At 30.2% G+C, this 26,291-nt stretch overlaps 1 protein-coding gene across 1 annotated transcript in view; it reads right to left on the reverse strand.

Annotated features, from left to right (window-relative positions):
- Nucleotides 1–509: 509 nt before the first annotated feature.
- LOC127281038 (protein deltex) overlaps nt 510–26,291 on the reverse strand; it is a 32,290-nt gene continuing 6,508 nt past the window's right edge. The window contains exons 2-6 of the mRNA XM_051304522.1: nt 15,977–16,169; nt 15,615–15,887; nt 15,206–15,488; nt 14,780–15,098; nt 510–3,940 (exon numbers count right to left, since the gene is read on the reverse strand). Of these exons, the coding sequence (XP_051160479.1) occupies nt 3,586–3,940; nt 14,780–15,098; nt 15,206–15,488; nt 15,615–15,887; nt 15,977–16,169 (1,423 nt within the window). The 3' untranslated portion in view covers nt 510–3,585. The remainder of the gene's footprint in view (nt 3,941–14,779; nt 15,099–15,205; nt 15,489–15,614; nt 15,888–15,976; nt 16,170–26,291) is intronic.

Consider the following 26,291-nt stretch of genomic DNA (forward strand, 5'->3'; position numbering starts at 1 on the left):
AAGCTGTCAAGGGACGACAGCAAGAAATAAGAGAGGGTCAGGGGTTGGAGAATATTTTTTTTTAATATTTAGTCTCCAACATAATTTTTTTATTATTATTTAATATTAAATATATTCATAGACCAATGAACTAAAAGTTTTTTTTCTATAAGTTTGTCGGTAACTGTAAATCTATAAATCGTGAAAATGTAACTAAGTATCATTTTTTTTGTCAACATTTATTTTTATTATATGCAAAGTGGGCCAGAAGACGTTCAAAACTGGCCAAAAGTCCAAATGTCTTTAAAATTGTCTGAAACTCGTTACTCGGGGGGAATTACATGGATTAAAATTTGTTTCTCGAGGATTTCGGGGTCGGTGATTACGTTTTTCACAATTCAAAATGGTAAAATATGCTGAGTTTCGGTATCGCTTTCGTTGAAGCTCGTCAGAACTACGTAAACGATTTTGTTAGTAGTATACCGGAACAAGATATATATATATATATAACAAATAATAAGTTTAACAAATAATTTAATACAGATTTTATTGTTATTTTTATTCATACAAATAAATCAATAGAAAACATTTTTCGAATATGTACTTAAATATGATATTTATTACAAAGTACAACACAAAGAAGTACCTTGAAGTTACATATAATTGACGTTGAAGTACTTACATACTTAAAACACATGTTTCAATTATAATTAAAAAAATATTTAAATATTTTAGGGTCACGTTGTACACCACGGTGCTCTAGATTGAATTGATTTAAGAATAAGCCAAAATAAAAAAATCCACTATGCGCTTTCTAGATTTTTAAAATTCCCTGTCTATTCTCGGTCGATCGGCACCCTGTAGAAAAACATGCACATGAACTTATTCCAATTTCTTGTACTGAACTTGTACAAAAAAATAACCAAGGTCTTGTACAGGAATTTTCAACAGGATAGCTATAAAATTTTATTTTTAACGCTAAAAAAACCGTCTAGTGAAACTTTGCTAACTTATTCTCTTTCTAATACAGTCCAGAAAGAAAATATGCATGAATATGCCTAAAAATTTTAATTAAATTCTCTCCAGAGCATAGTGACTCAGCAGATTTTTAGTTAGTAGTCTCAATATTAAAGTAAGATAAAAAAAACAGCAAAAAATAATAAATGAGTCATTCTATTATATTTCGACTAATGTCGTTGCCGACTAATTTCAAAAAATTGTAATACTTTGCAGAAATTATAAGAAAGATAAAGATAAGAAATAATAAATAAAATATGATTTTAAAATTCACTTATAAAATAATTGCTTTTATCAATTTATAAAAATAAATTTAGTCATTCTTAATAAATTCCAATATTTCTTTGACATTTTCATAGAAAATTATATTTTTTCTTTAATATTTTCTATTAGATGAAAAAGTGACAGTTTCCAGCACCTCATATACTTTAGATCCTTATTTTACAAAAAATAATACAAATTTTAATAAAATTCTTTTCATTTCGTGATATTGAATCCTTTAAAATCATTTCTGCAAAGTATTATTATAATTTTTTAAAATTAGTCGGCAACGACATTAGTCGAAATATAATGGAATGACTCAAATGTTTTAAAGAAGATAATTCTTTAAATTAAATTGACTTTAAAAGAATAAATTGTATTGCACATTTTTAAAGTATTTGAGCGAACTTAACTTTCCATACATTAAATGTTCTTTTTAGTAAACAATAAGTTTACATTTTATTAAAATATTGATATAATAGAAATTAGAAATATAACATAATTTAATACGTTTTACTGCTTAAGTTAAAACAAATAGTGTCTAAGTTAATATTAAATAATTTGTAATATGACACTTGTTCTACTGCTGTGCTTATTCTAGAAATTGATGAAACAAAAAATTTGTCTACCTAGCTCAGCCTGAATTTTTTCTACAAGAGCGGTGTTTAATAAAAGTGCGTAGTATTTTATTCATATTAGGGGCCATCCATAAATTACGTTGCACTATTTTTCACCATTTTCGACTCCCCCCACCCCTATGTTGCACATTTTGCATACATTAGCGCCATTTTTTCTATTGAATGTTGCAAATTCTTGACCCCCCCCTCCCCTTCAAGCGCAACGTAATTTATGGATGGCCCCTTAGTCTACTTGCGAACCATGTTTTTGAGCGCAATTTTGGGAATTTATAGTGGTTAAGTAAGAAAAGATATTAACTTTTTGTACTTCATTAATAAAATCTTACACTATACATTTTTTGAATTTTTTTATCTTAATTATTTCTGGAAAGTTTAAAATCTTGACGGCTTTATTCCGTTTAGTAGTTTTCTTAATCTCTTTCCACAAAATCAAAATTTCCCTTTTTCAGTTAAGGACATCCTGAGGTCCGCAATAGATTCCCAAAAATTTCTTTTTAATAACATGACCCGTAAGTACACTGAAAAAAAAATTTATTTGTTTCAAATAATCTGTTACTTGACTATTATCAAATAAATATTTATTTGAACCAAATAATTTTTATTTAAATTAAATATACTGTATTTGAACCAAATAATTTTTATTTAAATTAAATATACTGTATTTGAACCAATAATTTCTGTATTTTAAACACATACCATTTCATTGACTCAAATAATAGTCAAGTAACCGTTTATTTGAATCAAATAATTTTTTCTCAGTGTATTCCCTTATATGGAGAAAATATGAATTAAAAAATTTATTTTCCCAATATGTTTAAATTCATTGTAATTTATTTGACATAAATTGCTTAATAAGTTTAATTCGTATTTGTCATAAAACGAGATTCAAAAAGGCACTTATTAAATACGCCTAATTTTTTTCAAAGTCAAAATAGAAAAATCATATTTAATCCTTATTAATTAGTGATTTTAAATTATGAAAACTTTTTTTTATTAATGCCGAAAGGTCAGAATTTTTTGACACCTGTACAGCTTCTGTTGTGAGTAAAAAAATTTAATAAAAATATCGTTACCTATTTTTGAGATGTGAATTAAAGTATATCTTATTACATTTCTAAACGTTTTAAGTACAATTGCATCTTTATATGTTTGCATGTAAATTGTTAATATATTTTTTCTTTTTTTTAATCAATAAGAGAAATTATAATTAATTATCATAAGTATAAAATAATATAATAATAACAAATACTTAATAGTATAATAGAATTATTATTTTTTAAACAATTAGTAAAATAATTGGTTATCACATTTGCAATATAGTATTAAAGTATAAAATAAAATATATGATAAAACAAACATAAAAATTAATTTTTTTATATTATCATAACAAAAGTTAAAAGTAAGTACAATTGTACTTATGCCGCTTACAAATGTAGTAAGTTTATACTGTCGAACAAGGATTAAATACTAATATTTCTGTTTTTATGTTGACTCAAACAATATATCACACAATATAATTGTGTTTACACTTATTGCATAATTTTCAAAAAGAATCATTGGAAGACTTTTCTTATAATCCTGAAAACAAAATTAAACTCTCCTAAACTTTTATTGAAAGTTCTTTAGATAAAAAAATATAATAATTTGTACTGCAATTCTATAAAATTCTTTGCGTTCGCATGATAACAAATTAATGAAGTTCCTGATAAAGAGTGGAATATGGTTGAAAGTCGGTTACACCTTGAGCGGCTAATTCTGAGATAGTACGCTCTAAATAATTTTTGTCTGGATACCCGTATCTCGAGATAGAGGGTCCTAACTCTGTCTTGTGATGAATTTTATTCCATGTAACAACGTCTTCTCGACCTGTTGTCACGGATCGTCCGATCGTGAAAATCAGTCTTCGATCGAATGCAACTTGAAGCAGTCTTAAAACTTTACGTCCCAATTCATTGTCTGGAAGATAACAAACCCTTGGAAATCCTACTGCGTAATACATTTCACCTGGATTAGGATGTTCCGGACCTTGGATTCCTGAAGGAATACTGTAAACAAAATAAATGCAAATTATGTTTAATTATCATTTATAAGGATGTTTTTGAGCAAACACTGATCCGACAAATATTATTTAACCTTTTGTAAGCACTATGTGACAAAAACGCTGCAATAATTTTTTTCGTTTTGTAACAAACTTATTTTTTTTACTTGTTTAACAAGCAAAACTAACGAGCTTGAAAAATATTTACAACATGTAGAAACTCAACTTTAGTCCCCTACTTTATGATGCAAAAGGAATTTTTGTAAAATAATTGAATCAAAAAAAATTATGAGGTCATTTGCAAAATTGTCCTAGACTTTAAAATAGAAGGTTTTCGGATCAGGCTGAAATTTGGTACTATGGGTACTATAGTACTTCAGTACTATGGGTGAGTACTACTCCCATAAATTATTATTAAGTTTTATGCAAAACTGTAGAGGGGGTTCAAGTTTCTAGTCAAATGTGAACAGTGGATTTTTTAAAAAATCGTAACTTTTATATAAATTGATGAAAAAAATTTTGTTCTATATGTTTTCGAAAAGTTTTCCAAAGTTTGGACTTTTTTTCTGGCATTGCATATTTAAAAAATGTATAGTTCCTATAAAACAAAACGAAAAATGTTTGCAATATATGAATTTTGTAGCTCTTTTTACGCACTTTTTAGTAGTGAAAACAATTTTAAAAAATAAATAATTTTTGTCCTTGAAAAATGAAAATCAAAAATAAAATTGCATTTTTCTATAAAATTTCAATTTCAATTTTTTTTTATTTTCATTTAGAACTTAACTTATTTCGAAAATTAAACAACGAGCGTAATGCAGGCATTAAAATAATGACCAGCTGACGTGATTCGTGGACTAAATAATATAATATTTTTAGCACTTATAGTCCCATTACATCTGAGTAACTCCAGGTCAACCGTGTCAACAAATTTTCATTGATTTTCTAAAATGTTAAAACTTTTATGAAAATCTGTAGTTTATAATAAAACAAAGAAACACTTTTAACCGTTTTTAAAAATTTTTAACTTTTGTTAGTTTTTTTTGCATAAACAAAATTTTACAACATGTTAAAGAAAAATTAATAACTCAACAATTGTTTGCAATAAATTAATGAAACTTATACTGATTATATAAAAAATTACTCTCTTTTCAATAAATATAATTGCAAAATTGTAAACCTAAAAATTCGATATTTTTAATAACAATTTTATAAACAATTTACATTATTTATGTCTTCTACACCTCTGATTGTGATGAAACTTAAATGTAGTGTACATGGCAGTCTCCTCTTTAAGTTCCAAAAAGAAAAAATTTGTATTTTCTACTAGAAGTGTATTAAACGAATTTTTTATTGTGTAACGATTTTCAAGCTTTTTTCACTACTGTTATATATAGTGAATCCGTAAATTCAATGACACGCAATCGTTTTTACGAAACTTGTTGAAGTTGAAATGATGTGTTGTGAATTTCTAGACTTTGAACTTTAAGTGTATTTTACAAGACTTATAACCTCTATTCAAAGTTCAAGTGAATTGAGACTCGTTTAAGTGTTTTCTCTAAAGTGCCCTGTTTCCATCATCGAAATCAACATTGGATTAAAAAAAAGAATTAGCTGCGTTCCTCTCTACACCACAGTCATCAGCCAAGCAGTTTAACGTGTTATCAGCGATGAGTAGGCAAGTTAATTCGTCAATCAATCATATTATATTCCAAATTGTCTCCTTCGCTTAATTTCTATTAAGGGGGGCGCCTACTTTAGAAGGTAAAAAACTGCGTACATTTCAGGAATTTTTTTCTCAAACCCATTTAAATAAATCGATGCGAGATTTAGTGTATGTTTTCTTATATATTTAAATCTTTGAAATATAATTTTTTGATTAAATGAAAATAGAATTTAATAATAAAATAAACGTCATATATATAACGCCTCGCTGCTAAAATTTTCCCATTGCGTACAACCTAGGGTCGACAATTCTTATCTAAAACAAAAAAACAAAATTTTTTCTTTAAATATACATTATTGCCTTCTGTATGAATTAAAAGATTTCAATCGAAAGTAAAAACTGACATTTTTACATGACTTTTTTAAAAAAAATTTAATTTTCGCCAAAAAAATCTCATTTTTTCTATAAAAGAAAGCACTAAATTTAACTCTATCAAAAACAAATTTAGTTCATACAGAAGAGATACTTTTTATCTTTAAAACAAGCCCAGGTAGACCTTAATCGGTTGAATAGATTTTTGTCTATCGTGTACGCAAACTACAAAAACAATGTTTTGAGAAAAACGAGTTTAAAGATTGAAAAACTGTTTATTAAAAACTTACGGCAGTCACAGGCCTCGATGAACGACTATTTTTTTATGGGTAGATCTTGGATAAGACGACATTTTACTGATAAATGGTAATTTTAATGATAGGTGTAATAGTAGATAAGCGCAACAAATTATGAAAAGTATTAGAGACCGCGAGTGGAGTCGCGCGCCAGGCCACGCGCTTTATTGCGTTCTACAAGCTGTAACTCGAAAAATACTTTGTATGTTGACGTAATATTTTAAGAGCATATTCTCTGATAGTTGTACTTTCAGTTAAGACAACTTTTAAAAAATCGATTTTTTTGACCCGATAAAGTAGGCGCCCCCCTTAATACTCACGATGACTGAGACTGACGATAATAATTCGGGTGGTGACAATTCAGTTACAAAGGAGGTTGAACTTGCAACCGCAAAAAGGAGCGCGGAAATCTTAAACGTAAATTAACAAATTTAGAAAAATTTCTTGAGAATTATACTCTCGCGAAATATCTTTCACTTGTCAGACAAAGTAAAGATTTAGAAGAAAATTTACGCGAGTTTGATAAATGGCAAACGATAATTGAAAGGTGCGGATCGGGAACTTTAAACGATGACGGGATCGATGAAGATGCGAGAAATGATTATGAAAATAGATATTTTTCAATTTATGATCGAATATTTAATATATTAACACCCGTTAATGCAGAAGTTTCGCAACCGTCAACTACTTTGGCACATTCTGAAACTCATATTCAAATTACAAATTTTCACAACAATCCACTCAATTTAAATCCTTCCATAAATGAAGCGTCAGATGATTTTAAAATGCCATCACTAGGATCGCCTTCATTTAACGGCAATTATGATTCGTGGTTAGGTTTTTATGACGTGTTTTATTCCATGCTTCACACGAACTCAAAATTAGCTCCGATTCTAAAACTAAGATATCTGAAAATTTGTTTAACCGGAGAAGCCGCGGAAGTTATCGCGTCGGTTCAATTATCCGGGGAAAATTATTTGGTAGCTTGGGAAAGTCTAAAAGAAACTTATGATAATCGTAAATTAATAAAACAAAATCATATTCAAGATTTGTTAAATATTCCAGGCATGTCAAAAGAATTTTCATTGCGCGAACTTCTTAATCATGTACAGAAACCTATTCGTGCATTAAAGGTTCTCGATGAACCCATTGATCAGTGGGGGAGTCTTTTAATTGTTTTAATTAGAAATAAAATGGATTCAAATACTACGGAAAAATGGGACGAATTTGCATGTGAAATAAATTGTCCGGGATGGGATGATCTTATATCATTCCTTCAAAAACGAGCTCAATAAGATGCTACCAAATCGGCACAAATTCGTAACAAATCTAGAACGTCTCAAGAGAAAAGGACGCAATCTCATTCTCGTCCTAATAACCATAATAATCGGTCACATCAAAAATTGTTTTTGGCAACTACTACGCCTACAATGTGCCCGAATTGCAAAGGTGAACATGATCTCTCCTCCTGTGAGTCATTTTTACACCTCTCTCCGTCTGATTGATTTAAATTTGTTAAAAAGGAAAATTTGTGTGTCAATTGCTTACAAGCATCCCATCGTACTAGTAAATGTACGAAAGAAGCTTGTAAGAAATGTCAAGGGAAACACAATATCCTTCTCCATTTTGAAAGCAAAGCGGCTAATGAAAGTAACTCTAGTCCTTCTACACTACCGTCCGAAATTGTGCGAACTCTGCTTTTTCAACAACTATAAAACTGTTCAAATCTTCAAAAATATTAAAACTGAAATTTTTTCCTCTTTATTTTATTAAAGCTAATAAAATTCTGAAAGAAATGACACCTTGACAAAGAGAATATGTTAATTTTTCAATTAGATATCTAAGAAAAACCCAATTTTCAATGTTTTTACTATTTTTTTTATTTCTCTGTCAAAAATTAATATTTTTAAACGTTCTTAGGCTCATTGAAATCGTATTTTGTTATGCAATTCAAATTATATAAAACAATTCATGTACACATTCTTCCCTAGCGTATGCAAACCGTGAAAGTTGGCTCATAAAATGTCAAAAAATTGTGATTAATGTTTATATGACAAAAATTGATCAGTAAAATGTATAAATTTCAAACTTACTTACATAAATCAGAGAAGTTTAGAATGATATATTTACTTGATTTTTAAACATTATATTTTATTGTAGAATTAAATTTCAATTTTTTGACATTTTATGAGCCAACTTTCACGGTTTGCATACGCTAGGGAAGAATGTGTACATAAATTGTTTTATATAATTTGAATTGCATAACAAAATACAATTTCAATGAGCCTAAGAACGTTTAAAAATATTAATTTTTTCAAGAGAAATAAAAAAAATAGTAAAAACATTGAAAATTGGGTTTTTCTTAGATATCTAATTGAAAAATTAACATATTCTTTTTGTCAAGGTGTCATTTCTTTCAGAATTTTATTAACTTTAATAAAATAAAGAGGAAAAAATTTTAGTTTTAATATTTTTGAAGATATGAACAGTTTTATAGTTGTTGAAAAAGCAGAGTTCGCACAATTTCGGACGGTAGTGTATGTCTACAACGAGTTTAAATTATCTACCCCGTAGTAATTGTTCTTCGAATATGTTATTGTCTACAGTAATTGTCGACATCGTAAATCAAGAAAATAAGGTTAAACCATGACGATTGCTCTTAGATAGCTCACATTATTTGACGGAATCAGTCGCTTCTTATTTGAATTTACCTCGCGATCCTGTAAATATCCGCGTTTTGAGTATAGGAACTAATTGCACGAATATACGTCATTCTACGAAGGCGGTAATTAAATCACGATATTGTAAATATGAAAAATGCGTTGAGTTCTTAATTATAGAGAATTTGAATTGTTCTTTCTCGTCGCTCAACGTTGATAAAAATTCTTTGCAAATTCCTAAAAACATTGTTTTAGCCGATGGTGTCATTGGAGTCGGATTATTTTATAATCTCTTTTCTGTTGGTCAAATTCGCTTAAAAATTCATGCTGCTACTCTACAGAAAACTTTGTTAGGTTGGATAATTTCTGGAGAAATATATGGAAAACCTGTTTTTTCTGATCAAGTAAGTCACTGCAACTTTGCTTATAATTCCCCTTCTCTTGATTCCCAATTAACTAAATTTTGAGAAGTAGAAGAATTGCTACATACTAATTTTCGTTCTCCTGAAGAAGTTGCTTGCGAAAAACATTTCGTTGATAATACCGTACGACAATCGAATGGTAGTTATCCGGTTAGATTCAGGATTAATATATATTCAGGATTCAGATACAAGAATATGAAATTCTTAATCACATGATCTATATAACAAATGATCAATTAGATCATTCAGAAGGATTTTACTTGCCTCACCATGCGATATTAAAGGAAGACAGTCTGACCAACAAGGTCAGAGTTGTATTTAATGCATCGGCAAAATCAATAACTGGGGTTTCTTTGAATGATGTTTTAATGGTAGGATCAACCATACAAGGGGATCTTTTTAGTCTCCTAATTCGGTTTCGCTCTCGGCAATATATCTTGACTGCTGATATAGTCAAGATGTATCGGCAGGTAAAAATACACCCCGATGATGCCAAATATCAAAAAATTATTTTTCGATAATCCCCTGATACACGTGAGAATTTCTTCACTTTAAATACGGTGCCTTTAGGGTTGCTAGTGCTCCTTTCTTAGCCATTCGAGTTTTGCATCAATTAGCCGAGGATGAATGTTCTAATCATCCGGAGGCAGCAATAGCATTGAAGGATGATTTTTACGTCGATGATTGCATGACAGGTCGAGATACTCGAGAGGAAGCGCTCGAATTGCGGGACAACCTTATTAAACTTTTAAAAAGGGGAGGATTTCAGCTTAGGAAATGGGCCTCTAATAGCACTTCTATTGCATCAGATCTGGGCAATTCAAGAGAGGATCCCTTTATGGCACTCGATTCCCCAGATGCCATAAAACCATTAGGCGTTTATTGGAATTTTCATGAGGATACTATTTCTTATATTGTGAAAATTCCCGAATCCTTTGGAAAGGTTACAAAAAGAAAAATTATATCACAAGTCGCAAAAATATTCGATCCTTACGGTCTCTTAGGTCCTATTGTTATTCCCGGGAAAATTATGATGCAAGAATTATGGAAATTAAATATTCATTGGGATGAAGCCATTCCTAATTCTATCGAAACCTCTTGGTGTGAATATTTGCAACAATTGCCGTCCGTTAATCAACTTCGATTCAACAGATATGTTATAGCCAAAAATGCAAAAAATATACAACTTCATGGGTTTTGTGATGCGAGTGAAAAAGCGTACGGCGCGTGCCTTTATGTACGCACGGTCGACGAAAGGGGACAAACTCAGGTAGTTCTTTTGTGTTCTAAATCACGAGTTGCACCGGTCAAAACTGTATCTTTGCCCCGACTAGAATTATGTTCAGCATTTTTATTAGCGGAACTTCAAGGTTCCGTCCTACGGAAGCTTTAAAAATTTATTTCGATCAAACTTATTTTTAGTCAGATTCCACTATTGCTCTTCACTGGATCAACACAAAACCACATTTGTTAAAAACTTTTGTTGTGAATCGTGTAGCAAAAATACAATCACTCACAGATATTTAACAATGGAGACATGTTCCTACTTCTGAAAATCCAGCTGACCTTATATCACGAGGACAAATGCCTAATGATTTTATACAGGGTGTCTTGTGGTCTAATGGTCCTTGTTTTCTTCTTAATACCGAGGAACAATGACCCTTGTTTAAATTGACGAATGAAACTATACCTGAGTTGAAACCTCAAGGGTCAGTGCAGATTTCTATGGTAATTACTATCAAGGGATGAGATTCTTGAAAATCAATCTTCTTTCAGAACCCTCGTTAGAGTCATTGCATTTTGTTTTCGCTTTGCACATAATGCAAGGGGGCGCAATAAACAAATTGATGAGTTAACAAAGGACGAAATCGATTTAGCTATAAATCGAATCATGCAGACTTGTGCAAAAAGGAGATTTTTCTAAGGAGCTTTCAGCTTTGAATGAGCAAAAAAATATTGATCCAAAAAGTCCGATTCTATCCCTCAACCCTTTCATCAATGATGGAAATTTAAGAGTCGGTGGTCGACTTAAATATTCTGATTTACAACCAGAGCAAAAGCACCCAATACTTTTGCCACGAAATCACCACGTAACATTACTTATTATCCGCGAAGAACATATCAGACTTCAACATGCGGGCATCCAAACCACGTTGTATTCAGTTAGAAAACAATATTGGCCTATGAATGGACGAAATGTTACGCGAAAAATCATACATCAATGTGTTACTTGTATTTGCGCTAGACCTCGCGGTATAAATTACGTCATGGGAAACTTACCTGCGAAACGCGTAAACTTCGTTCGCCCGTTCCTACATACTGGAGTGGATTATTGTGGCCCTTTTTTTATAAAGGAAAAACGATTGCGAAACCGTGGCAAGGTTAAATGTTATGTTGCTATTTTTGTTTGCCTCGCGTGTAAAGCTGTACATTTAGAGGTAGTGAGCGATCTCACTACTGAATCATTTCTTGCAGCTTTGAGTCGATTTATCTCTCGTCGAGGAAAACCAATTTCCATAACATCCGATAATGCTACGAATTTTAAAGATGCTAATCGCGAATTAGTTGAATTGCAAAGAATGTTGTTGTCAAATGAGCACAATAAAGATGTCAAACGTTTTTTAACTTCAAGTAACATCGCATGGAATTTCATTCCACCCCGCGCTCCACATTTTGGCGGTTTATGAGAAGCAAGTGTAAAGTCGTTTAAACATCACTTTTTTACGCACTGTGGGTGACACTCTTTTAACCTACGATCAACTTGAAACTTACGCGATAGAGATTGAGTCAGTATTAAACTCCCGTTCTTTATCACTTTTGTCATCTGATCCTAATGATCCCCGACCTTTAACCCCTGGTCATTTTTTGATTGGCGAACCATTGACGAGCTATTCTCAAGCTGATTTACGCAATACGCCCATCAATAGATTATCTGCATGGCAGCATTCGCAATTATTGAGAAGACACTTCTGGACTAGATGGCACAAGGAATATTTAAACGAGCTCAACACTCGCACCAAATGGAAAAATGGTAACACAAATATAACCATTGGTACTTTGGTGGTACTACAGGAAGAAAATACAGCACCATTACATTGGGTACTCGGTAGAGTCATTGAGGTTCATCCAGCCGAGGATGGAATTGTGCGTGTTGTAACCGTAAAAACAGAAGCTGGGACTTATAAGAGATGTGTAAAGCGTATTTGTCCTTTGCCAAATGATCAGCATTGTGAAAATTCTCCTTTATAAATTTCACGACGTGTCACATCTACGCAAAAAATAAATTTATCTTTGATAACAAAGCAACTGTTAGAAATCGACAAACTGTTATTTTAGGATTTAGTCGCTGTAAAAGGCTCATTAAATTATACGACGAGTCCAGATAAATTTTTCTGTATATCTGAATTATACCTTTATCAAATTTGTTTGCAATCCTTGAATGAACTACGACAAGATACCCCCACCTATGAATTTTCATCCCTTCTCAAATTCCCTTTTTCTCCCACTCAAATTTTTGCTGTCATACTACTTGTAATTTTCCGAACTTTAATCTTAAAAACAGAAACAATTTACCTTTCAAAAGAGAAAGATCTGTTCCGCCTATTATACGCGCGACAGTATTCACTAATGTAATTTTTGAAGATTGTAAAAATATATGTATTAAAGTGAATATCGTTTCCTTCTTTATTTAGTAATTCCTGAAATTAACGGACATAATTTTAGTCTCGTTAATTAAAGAAACGGAAACATCAAGTCAAACTAGACTTGGTGCTAACAATTAGTATTCTTTTTTAAAATCTTATTACATTGCAAAAATTGGCAGCAAAAACAAGGAAATTGTTGAACAAATGCCGAAAAGTTAATTAAAAAATTTTTATGATCACTATAAACCAAATAAATATTATATTTTCAAATTTTTAGACCTAAATTATTTAATACTTTATTGATCTATTTAATAATTAATAGATAAATACTAAAAATATTACAAAAACCCTGGCGGATTGGAAAAACCGAGTTGTAACCGAATTGGGTTACGATTCGGTTACGATTCGGTTACGTTTCGGTTCATTGTGAAATATTATCGTTAATCGACGAAATATGTAGTAAATAACTATTAGGAATGGTTAATATACATTTAGAGAGCTTATTTATGCAATATTAATAATAAATTGAGATATAATTAATTAATAATAAGTGTTTTAAGTGTACAGTGCATACAGTTGTTGAATTACCATATATATGTATATTACCATCAGCGGCAGCTGTGATACGCACGTTAAACCCTAGATGGCGTTAAGGATGACTTTCTGACTGAATTTCTAAAATTAAGCTCTTGAGTGTCAAATGTGTAAGTGAATATATAAGTTTTAAAAAAATAGATCAATTTATTAAAACAACTTTTTTGATTTGTACAAATATAAAAAAAAAATTTTTTATACCGAACAAAAATTTTTTTAATGAGAAAAAGTTTTTTTTGGGTCAAAATTAATCTTTCTCATTTTTTTTTTTTTGAATAAATTTTTTTTGAATTTTTGAATAAAAAATTTTTTTTTCTCAATAAAATGAAAAAGATTAATTTTGACACAAAAAAATCTTTTTCTCATTAAAAATATTTTTGTTCGTTATAAAAATTTTATTTTTGTATTTGTACAAATCAAAAAAGTTGTTTTAATAAATTGATCTATTTTTTTAAAACTTATATATTCACTTACACATTTGACACTCAAGGGCTTAATTTTAGAAATTTATTCACAAAGTCATCCTTAACGCCATCTAGAGTTTAACGCGCGTATCACAGCTGCCGCTGATGGTAATATACATATATATGGTAATTCAATAACTGTATGCACTGTACACTTAAAACACTTATTTTTAATTAATTATATCTTAATTTATTATTATTATTGCATAAATAAGCACTTTAAATGTATATTAACCATTCCCAATAGTTATTTACTAAATATTTCGACGATTAACGATAATATTTCACAATGAACCGAAAACGTAACCGAATCGTAACCCAATTCGGTTACAACTCGGTTTTCCCAATCCGCCAGGGAATATTTTTAAAAATGAGTATAACTTCAGAAACCCATAAAAAAGAAATGCGAGCTAATTTTTTAAAATCCTTTGGGAATTTAATTATTACATAAAGCTACTTTAATTTGCCACTAGTGCCATTCGGGAAAGAAAAAAGTGTTGCACAGTGTAATCCTTTGTAAAAGGATTAAAACATCGACTATTAAAAATTTTTTGTTTTTCCATTTTAACAGAATGGCCTAAAAATTATAATCTTTACAAACACCTGAGTTTAAAAAACTATTATTCAGTATTTATTACATTGATTGTCATTAGTTATTATTTTTTCAGATTAGGAACCATTTAGAAGTGTTAATAAATAAGTTATTTAAATTTTAAACATATACTTACTCATACGTAATTTGAATTGTATTTGAATTTTGAAAACCAGAAAGAGAACGAGGAATTCTGGTCCAATTCATGCTTCCTGGTGGCTGATTTCCTCTTTTTTCACCGTATATTAATCCGCAGACAGGACACTGAATATAAATCGGTTGCTTTTGATTATGTAGCATTGCATTAAGACACGCTAAATGTAATCTATGTCTGCAACGTGTCAATTCTACAGTTAGTGGTTCCGGAGGTCCAAGACATACAGGACAAGAGTCAGATTCATCACTTTCTACAACTTTAACATATTGTGATATTACGTCAGAAGCCATATCCACACCTGCAACATTGTCAGTATTTTTAAATTCTGATACTACTCACATTTCTTACCTACATAACACCTAGTTGTACTTATTAAACTCAATTAATTTTCCAGTAATTACATACCAACAAGAGATTCTTTGTAGGCATCATCAATTCCCACACTACTGTCTAGCAAGTCAATAGGGTTCTCATGACTGAGGTAAGTAGAGACCGTATCTACACTTGGCCTTCGACCACTCTTTGTACTACTAGAATCTGCATCCAAAATTGTGTCCCAAGTCTTTTTCTTTTGATCACACGAAACTGAATTCTCTGAATTGTTTTCTACACCATGCTTGCTACTAAATATATTGAAATTGCTTAGAATTACTTTAGCAATGTTTGTGGGACCGGTGTCATTTTTATTCTAAAAATTGAAATAAATAATTAATTATTATATTTACATAGTTTAACAGCTTCTTTTTACTGTCACTTTAAAAGATAGTTGAAATTAATATATTTTATAACAATAAATATTTATTTATTTACATACTTTCTTATTATTTTTTTTATTATTATTGCTTGAAGTCTTTTTATTGCTCGTTGATTTGGAACTTCCAGATTTTGAAATCGTTGACATAAACCTTTTTTCAGTATTAATGTGTAATTCTTCGAGAGTTACTTTTACTAAGGGATAAGGTGCTTGTAAAATTCTACGAATAGACCTTACATAACCAGTGCAACATCGAACTTGAGTTAAATTACAAAAGTTTATAATATATGGAAAGCCCAAATACGTTTTAGATACGTCTATAGTCTTATCTCCCTAAAAAAGAGGAAATACAAAACACATTAGTATACGCTTAAATAATTATATTTAGAAACAAATAATGATGAACAATTTTTAAGTACTACCTTTGCCCAGGCTTCTTCAATAAGACATTGTACTTCCATATCATAAGTATGCCAATCATCAGTATCGCCGGCCCATTCCCACTTAGCTCCTCTGCCTGCTGGTGAACCAGGAAGATAAAATTTTCTTCTAACTTCATGACATTCGTCAACCTCTTCCGTACATTGCATTTTGGTTTTTAAATTTATGTAATATCTGAAAAATTTAAAGGTAAATTTAAATTAATTACTTAAGGACCTTACACTGTTTTTTTTTTTTTGCTTTTTTAGGATTCCGTACTCGGTTCGGAACCCTATTAATATCGGTTTTTTGAAATCGTGTACCCCCCCCCCCTAGCGGTCACATGAATTTATCTGAAGAACTAAAATTTGGTACACATATGTATTTTTGCGTGTAGATTGCAGGAAAAATATAGCGAACCAGATTAGAATTGATTGTCATAGCGTTGTCAAGGAAAAAACATGAATTTTTACGAAAAATGCCTAAAAATGACTATGTACCCCCCCCCCTAGCGGGCACATCTTTTGACATAAAAAGCTCAAATTTGGCACACTTACGTATTTTTACGTGAAAATTACAGGAAAAATATAGCGAACTTGATTCGTATCAATTTACATAGCGTTGGCAAGGAAAAATCAAAAATTTCAAAAAAAAAAATGGTTTATTCTCCCTAGTGCACACAATATTCGATCCAGACAGTTCATATTTAGTATACAAATTTATTTTTACAGGAAAAATACAGGAACAAAGGCGGTCACGTTTAGAGATGATGAATAACTTTTTATCAAGTTTTTCAAGAAAAAATGCCAATTTTAGGAAAAAAATGTATTTTTCCACCAAAAACGAACAAAATTTTATTTAAAGGAAATCAAATTTATATATTTTAACGTATTTTTACGTGTAGATTACAAAAAAATATAGCGAGCATGATTGGAGTTGATTATCATAGCGTTGTCAAGGAAAAACCATGAATTTTTACGAAAAATACCTAAAAATGACTATGTACCCCCCCCCCCTAGCAGCCACATCTTTTGACATAAAGAGCTCAAATTTGGTACACTTACCTATTTTTACGTAAAAATCACAGGAAAAATATAGCGAACTTGATTCGGATCAATTTACATAGCGTTGTCAAGGAAAAATAAAAAATTTCGAAAAAAAATGATTTAATCTCCCTAGCGCACACAATTGTAGGCAACGTTAGTCATAGTTTTTGGTTATTCATTATTTTTATTTCATGCAAATAATGTTAGTTTGTCTTCAATTAATTACTTTTTAATTATATGTATATTTCAGTTCCTTGTGAATTGAAAAAAATTCGAAGAAGATGGGAGAGTTTAAAAGAAAAGTACGTGGCAGCTAAACATGATGTTAGCATTTTTAAAAATCGCGCGTCCAACCGGAAATCTATTTTGAGCGGAAAAAATGTGGCTAGTAGCACATTTTGTAAATTTTAGTGTACGTCAGTGTGCGAAAAGGCATGGCAAGAGAATGAGCGTTGTGCGTCTATTGAAGAATATAGTGAGCGAACCAGTGCGATAATTGAATGGTGAATTTCGGAAAGGGCTCAACTCGAAAAAGCGTAAGTGTCATTTTCGCATAACAATTGATAGTGAAAATGACTCTTAGCCTTTTTAGAGTTGAGCCCTTTTCGAAATTCACCATTCAATTATATTTATCTTATTTTTACTAAACTTAATCTTTTAATAAATGCATTTAACTAAATAATAAAACGTGGCTTTAATTCTAATCCCGATTGTTTCATCAGTGGACCGCGGAGACTTTTCATGATTCAAAAGAGAAAAACAGAACATTAAAATATTATTATTAAAGTTTCTTACAATGAGGAAAGAATACATAGGCCTAGTGGATCGGCAGCGTTTGAAAAAAAGAACATGATTTCAGTTTATTTCAGTTGATGACATTTTTGGACGACTTATGCAAACCGTCAAGGTAATAAAATATCGAATATTAGTAGCAACATATCGGTCTTTTCATGTGAAGTATTCGTTAAAATATTTTTTCGAATTGAACCTTTTTTCAAAATCTTTATGAAAAATATGCAAATATATTTTGATTTTTCAATTTGATGAAAATTATGGAATTTACACTACCGTCAAAAATTGTGCGATCTCTGCTTTTTCGATGACTAAAAAACGGTTTAAATCTTCAAAAATATTAATAAATAAATAAATATTGTTTTAAATATTTCGAATTAGATAACAAAATACCATTCCAATGATCCCAAGAACGTACGCCTGAAATGAATTTTATTTAAAATTTACTTGCACTCTCTAAAATTTCTTGTGGATTTTGAATATTTGAGGTTCCCATATTATTTTTAAACAAAGAAGAAAATTTTAATTAAACTTAAGGTTGATTTGGTCTAAATCCATATCTGGTAACCATCTAGTAATTTCTATTTTACATTTTGCATCTACATGAGACTTGACTCTTAAAAGCAATTTTTTAGCGACAAATGCGAGTAGATAAATTTGCTATTTTTCACGTGGAGTATTTAGAGCAAAAAGTGAAATTGTCTGCTGCTGAATCAGTAAATAATCCAACAAAAAACACTGAATGCAAAGAGAAAAAAAGACAAATATGGATTTAACATCCGCTACTTTGAAAAATTCAGAACTAGAAATCGACAGCCATGACGACATTCATCTTTCTAGTGACAAGAAAATGGATCAACAAAAGACAAATTGTAATTTAACATCTATTACATTGAAAACGTCAGTTGAAATAGAAATGGACAGTAATGACAATCAGCTTCCCAGTTTCAAAGGGATTTCATCACTCGAACAAGAATCTTCCATTTCAATAGAAGTAGAAAGTTTCGATTTTGATTTATAAAGATAGAGCAAATATCTTATTAGATATTGCAGATCGGGATAATTTAATTTTTAAGTCTTTTCAGACTCGTAAGATGCATACAATTGACGCAAAATGCAATGCTGCACACCTTGATGAAATTTTATTTTATGAAGTTCCAAGCTATTCAGCGATTTGCAAATGTTCCAATTCCAAATGTCTTTATTCAAATGAGACAAAATATCTCTCACTGGCAATAAATATCAACATTATTCTTCTAAATAGAATGGGACATTTGCAAAGCGCTGTAGATGACAATCAAAGTAATAAGAAATTATTTAGAAGCCAAAAATGTGGAAATACGAATAAATTAAAAACTGAATACGGTCCTAATATAATAATTGACACTTCCCTTCTTAACCATGATACTTATATCGAAAGATTAAAAACAAATTTAAAGGTACTATAGGAGTCTTGAAACAAAAAATCTTCTTAGATGCAGTATATTAGCGATAACGCAAAATTAAAAGAAAGAAATAAATATTTAAAACAAATAAAAGTATTAAATAAATTTTTACTCGAGTCAATTCCTTTGTCAGTTTGTATTAACGACGAAATATACAAAATTTCTGGAGTTGTTGATTATAATTCCGAAGACGAACATTACAAGTCCTATATATGGAAAAATAAATGGTATTTGTATGACGATTTATGCAGTAGTGAAACATTACCAATGGATAATTAAAAAACTAGTCCTCATGTTTTATTTTACGTAAGATAAAAAAGTCTAAAAAAGATAATTAACTTCCGAGAAGTTGGCAAAGCCATTTTATTTTTCAAAAAAGCAATTTTTGCGCTAAATTGTGCTAATTTTGTGCTAATTCATGCTGCAAAAATTTTTTTGAAAAAATAAAAATAGCGGTCAAAATTTAAGAAATATTGTTTTTAGTTTAAAATTTATTGATTAATTTTTATTCCAATCAAATTATTCGGCAAGTCATAATGTAACACCAATAAAATCTGCAAAAGAAATTAAAAAAAAAATTTTTTCCAATAAAACGAAAATTCAAAATAAAAATTTTAACCCTAAAATGGGCTAGTCGAGAAGAATTAAGCACAAAAATTGTTTTTTAAAAATTTTGATATTTGCCCATTTTAGAGTGAAAAATGTTACTTTTGAGTAATAAAGTTGCAATTTCTTTTGAGTTTACACAGTTTTTCTAAAATGTTTTTAAAGATTATTTTTGTGATAGTTGTGCAGAATACAGCATAAAAATTGTTTTTCAATAATTTTGATATTTGCCTATTTTAGGATTAAGAATGTTATTGCTTTCTCGTAGGAAGCTTTATAGTGATGACAATTTTCGAACTTCCTAAAATCAATTATTTTAATAAATTTTTAACTAATATAAATATATTTCGATATGAGGAACAAATGTCCGGATGTATGTGTGTGTATGTGGATATGTGTGTATGGCACCGCTTCTTGTGTACGAATTATCTCAAACAAATGTTGACGGATCGCCCGGAAATTTTGCATACTAATTCTACTTACTAATACCAAAAATCCGACAAAAGGATTTCCAAAAATATCAACACAATTTTTTTGAGACCATTTTTCCAAAAAGTTAAAAATACATTTTTTGATAAAAAAGCTTTTTATTATAAAAATTTCACTTTATTTATTTTAAAAAGGTAGGGGAATAGTGTCAGGGTTGGACACAGTTTTGGTTTTTTGTTTATAAATATTTTGTTTAGATAAATTCAGTCAATTGTGGTATATGGGTGGAAAGATCTACAAAAGAGGAACACTTTTGCTGTGGACCGTAAATTGATTGGTCCAAAATTAAAAAAGTTATAAACATTTAAAAAAAAAAAAAAATCTAGTCAGGGTTGGACTTTTCAGTCAGGGTTGGACACTTTTTGAAAATCGAAACGCATTATTGGTAAAAACGTAAAATAACATTTGTAATGTTTTTTATTCTTATTTTTTCATGTTTATCTTTACTTATTGTTTACAAATTGTAAAGCTTCATGGGTTTAAAAAAGGAATGAACTCAAATTATAAAAAATAACGCTTTATTGTTCCAAATAACTCAATGAAATGATGAACAAAATTTATACAATTTAAGTATTATTTTTCTAATATCTTTGGCACAATTTTGCACTGAAATATCAATAAAATAAAATTTATTTATAAATTGTGTCAAATTCATAATTAATATGGGTGTCCAACCCTAACTGTATAAAGTGTCCAACCCTAACTAGAAGCATCATTTTCGAATTGTGCTAACCATAACTAGACATGTGTCGCGATTCGATTTTTCACTTTTTTTCTTCTTAAATTATGTACCCCACAATACATTCAATAAGCTTATCTTGCCGAATTCTTGCTTTTTTTACACATTTTTTAGGTTTATTCACAAGTCAAACAAAACTTTTTTTGTCTCTTCGATTGCACCGAAGTCACAAGAGACGCTACTTTTGATTCTCCAAAAATGTAATGCCACAAAAAGTTAGGTTATACTACTAGAAGATTCGTCACGTACGCATACAGGTGGCGCTAGTGTTCTTATTTAAAAAAAAGCCAAGTGTCCAACCCTGACAAGTGTCCAACCCTGACACTATTCCCCTATTCTTTGCTCTCTAAATTTGAATCAGCGATAAATATACCACTGGTACCAATCAGCGGATATACGCTGAAAAATCAGTGAAATTCCACTAATTCATCAGTGCATATAAGCTGATTGGAATCAGTGGTATACTTATAGCTGAGAATCAGCGAGATTCCGCTGATTCAAATTTAGAGAGTGCGTTAAAACGTATTTTTTTACCTATATTAAGTTCATATTTTCTTTAAATTTATAGATGAAATCATTATTTTTATTTTTTCACAAAAAATTTAAATTTTTTTTGTTAAAAATTTTTTTTCTTTTTTATTAATGAAAATTTTCAAAATGTTTACGCAAAATTGCATTCCTTACATAGAAACAAATTGATTGATCTATATATTTTACCTTTTATAAAATTAATCGTTTTTTTTAACGTCAACAAAACGTAAATAAATTCGAAAGAACTTAAGAAAAAGAAAAATTTAAGAATTAACAAAAACTTCTTCAGGAAATGCAAAATCGAAATTAAAATAAATTAAATTAAAAGTAGGTATTAAAAAAAATTTTTTTAATGTAAATTAAATTAAATATTTTCTGCGAGAAAGCATAATGTTCGTGAAATGAACATCACATTTATGTAATATAAATGTCCACCCCTTCTTGTTTTTGAGTAATAAACTTGCAATTTCTTTTGAATTTACAGTTTTTTAAAAATGTTTTAGAGATTATTTTTGTTCTAGTCGTGCAGAATATAGCACAAAAATTGATTTGAAAAATTTTTGGTATTTACCCACTTTAGGGTTAAAAATGTTAATTTTGTTTATTAAATTTTCGTTGGTTTGGAAAAAAAAATTTTTTTAAATCTTTTTTTGCAAATTTTATTGGTGTTTGCCGAATAATTTGATTAAAATAAAAATTAATCATAAATTTTGAGCTAAAGACTGTTTTTTTTTAATTTTGACCCCTATTTTTATTTAAAAAAAATTTGCAGCTCAAATTAGCACAAAAATTGCTTTTTGAAAAAATAAAATGGCGTTGCCAACTTCTCGGATGTGATAAGTATATCACTGATTATAATCAAAGTATATACGCTGATTCAAATTAGTGATATACATTCTTATAGCTGAGACTCAGCGAGATTCGGCTGATTCATATTCAGAGAGCATAAAGAATTGCCAGCAAAATACTTGGAACTCAATTATGAAAAAGTAAATGTTATTATTTGTTAATATATTTATTATTTTTAATTCCAGCTCCCGTAGTTTCTTTAATTATGAGTTTAGAAAAAAATTATTAGGGTTTTTTGTAGAACTCAGTGGAGGGCAAACAAAACTCCCATCAGAACTCTTGGAACTCGATTTTTAAGAAATAATTTTTTTTTGAAATTTCAAAAATCTGTAGATGAGCTTGCTATGTCGAGAGATTCGAAAGACTTCTGGTCCATTGTTAATAAGAAAAGAAGCAAATGTTTTGTGAGTATTGATATTTGAGTAGGGACGCATGGTGGCAGTACCTACGTGAATTGTTTCCTGTTAAGGTCGTGAACCATTTCACAGCACCGTATATTGGCCACCCGATTCTGGACAGTAGTATAACATATGAAGAGTTAAGAAAATGCATAAAGGTTTTAAAGATTTAAAGTCACCGGGAGATGACAGCATCAATTATAGTTTTCTTAAGAACCTGCCGGAAAATTGGTTTATTTTTTTTGGAAAACTTATTCAATAAAATTCTTGTCCAGGAAAAGGTACCGGTTGCGTCGGGACAATTGATAATGTGTATGCTGCACAAAAAGGGTGACATCGAGAATCCGAATAACTTTCGTCTCATTACATTAGTTAACAATGTGGTGAAATGGTTCACTCAGATACTGGCGGACAGGCTTTTATTACGGGAGAGTGAGATTAGGGTGTTACCGGAGTTCCAGTCGGGCTTCAGAAGGGGAAGGGGTTGCGTGGAAAATCTTTTTACCTTAAATTCGTTATTACAAATTCATTTAAGATTGCCTGGGAGGATTGTTTACGCGGCCTTTATTGACTTCAAAAGTGCCTTTCCCTCCGTTGACCACGACATTTTATGGTACAAACTGCACTCGATTGGTTTAAGGACAAAATTTATAAATCTATTGAAAGACTTCTATGAAAAGGCGAGTGCCAGTATTAAAACCCGTTATGGTTCTACTGAATTTATTAACGTATCTCAGGGCGTTTTACAGGGTGAGGTACTCAGTTCTCATCTTTTCTCCTTATTTACCAGCGATTTAGAGATTTTCTTGCGGAATGAGGGTTGCAAGGGTCTCTATGAATAGTACCACAGATGTTCCAATTCTTGCCTACGCCGATGACTTGGTGTTGTTATCGGACTCCCCTATGGAGTTGAGTAAACAATTGTCCACATTGTTTAAATTTTGTGAGAAAAGAGCACTGGAAATTAATGTAAAAAAGACAAAAATTGTAATTTTTAGAAAAAGTGCTAATCACTCGGTGAAAAATTTTAAGTCATTTAAGGTGGGAGACGAGAAAATAGAAGTTGTAAATGAATTTATGTACTTGGGGGTCATATTTCATAACTCAGGATCATTCGAACTAGCTTGTTATAAATTTTTAAGCTCGGCTAGAGCGGCACCGGGGTCTACATTGAAAATTATAGATGATCTAAAGGCGGACACATGGTCTACATACACGAGGCTGTTCGATAGTCTGACTTGTAGTACACTTTTTTACGTGATTGAGATTTGGGGCTTGGATAGAGGAAGTGATATTGAGAGAGTTCAGTTAGCTTTTTTTAAGAGCCTGCTCCATCTCCCTACTTGTACGGCTAACTACGCTGTTCGGTTGGAGGTGGGTGTCCTGCCTCTGTCATGTAAAGTGTTCAGTCGGGCACTGTCCTGGATTGAAAAGATAGCAGTAATGGAAGATTCTAGATTTCCGAGACAGTGTTTGTTGAGGCTGATATCACTGGCGCGTATAGACCCGTCATCTGATGAGAACAATTGGTTTAGTCAGTTGAAATCATACTTTTTGGAGAAAGTTGGAGTGGAGTTATGGGATTCTGGATCTCTAGAATTAATTTCGGCACATGCAAGACAGTTAAGCTTCAGCTTTGAAAAACGTTGTTTAGAGCAAGATTTATGCTCCTGGGAAGAATCATCGAATCTTCGGATTTGGCCAGTCCGTCTGTTTCCCGGGACCCAACCTTATTTAAGAAAGAGAAAGAATTTAGCGAAGAATAGAATGTTTGCGCAAATTCGTCTTGTAAATAAATGTTATAATTGTATATTGATAGGATTCTCTAGAATGCAGTTGAAGTGGGGGGAGCATTGTATGGGGTGTGCTGAGAGAAATGAGAATTTTACTCACTTTTTAAAAGATTTTCCACGTTATAATTGTATAAGAGAGCGTTTTTTTCCTGAGTACGATTTTAATATATGTTCATCCACGATTTGGTGGGAAATTTTATCTACGAATAGTGTGGAAATTATTAAAAAATTTGTAAAAATGATTGAATGTATGTTAAGGGACCGTATGGTCACTTACACGTAGTTTTGTTGGAACTCTAAGAAAATTATATTTTAACATGACTTTATATATTTTAGTGTTTTAATTTTGTATTGAGTTATAGGCCGTAGGGCATAATAAAGAATATCTATCTATCTATCCATCTAGTTTAGCCCTAGGGGTGAGTACTTTAAGCACGAAGTATTGTTAGGTTTTTTCAAAAACTGTAAGAGAGGGAATAGTGCAAATTTTTTTTGCAAATATTCAAAATTTGACCCGTTTTTTTTGAAAATCAAAAAATATTTTTGACTTTTTTTTAAGTTCGGTCTTTTTTTATTTTTTGAAAGTTAAAAATGTGAATTTTCACTACGACAAATATTGAGATGTCTCTTTTTGTTATTTTCGAGATATAAATAAATTAATTAATTAATGTTAATAAAAAATGAAATATTTCACGAATAAATAAAGTTATTAATTAATTCTCCTGCTGATAAAACATTTTTAACGGTTTATAGATAGTAAAACAAAATTTAAAAGGCTAAATATAATTTAAAGAAAAAAGTTAATAAATAACAAAAATATGAGGGATTCTTCTTTAATCGCCCCATCCTAAAAAGTGAAAGTTCTAGGATTGACTTAATACTTTGGTAAATTGTTGTCCTATACACTGAAAAAAATGTTTCCGAGAAATTCAACTATACTATTGGGTAGTTGACTAGAAAGTAGTTAAAATAACTACTTTTTTAGTTAATCTAATCATGTTGATGTAGTTAATGTAACTATTTTTAAGAAGTTAATAAGTAATAGTTGATTTTACGTGAATATGTAGTTAAAGTACAACTACAAATCGGAAATCGGATTTTATAGGCTTCAATAATATTCTTGTTGTAGAATTAACAAGTCGTCTGTAATTAAAACTACTACTTTAAGTAGTAGATTTTTACTATTTTAATTAATTCGATAAACTTAAAGAAGATTTTTGATGTAGAATTTACAAATCGTTTCCAGTTAAAACTACTACTTTAAGTAGTAGACTTTACTACTCAAAGTGGTACAATAGGCTTTAAGAACATTTTTGTTGTAGAATTAACAAATCCTTTGTGATTAAAACTACTACTTTAATTAATTCAATAAGCTTGAAAAACGTTTTTGATGTAAAATTTACAAATCGTTTCCAATTAAAACTACTACTTTCAGTAGGAGCATTTACTACTTAAAGTGGTTCAATAGGCTTTCAGAACATTTATGTCGTAAAATAAAAAAATCCTTTGCAATTAAAACTATCACTTTAAGTAGTAGATTTTACTGCACTATGCAATTAAACAACTTATAATATAATTAAAAGATGAAAAATTTACAAGTCAAAACTTAAAAAGGATAGTTATAGCAAC

Source organism: Leptopilina boulardi, unplaced genomic scaffold (genome assembly GCF_019393585.1).
Source record: "Leptopilina boulardi isolate dan_hultmark-lab unplaced genomic scaffold, ZJU_Lbou_2.1 LbouV2_262, whole genome shotgun sequence".
NCBI lineage: Eukaryota > Metazoa > Arthropoda > Insecta > Hymenoptera > Figitidae > Leptopilina > Leptopilina boulardi.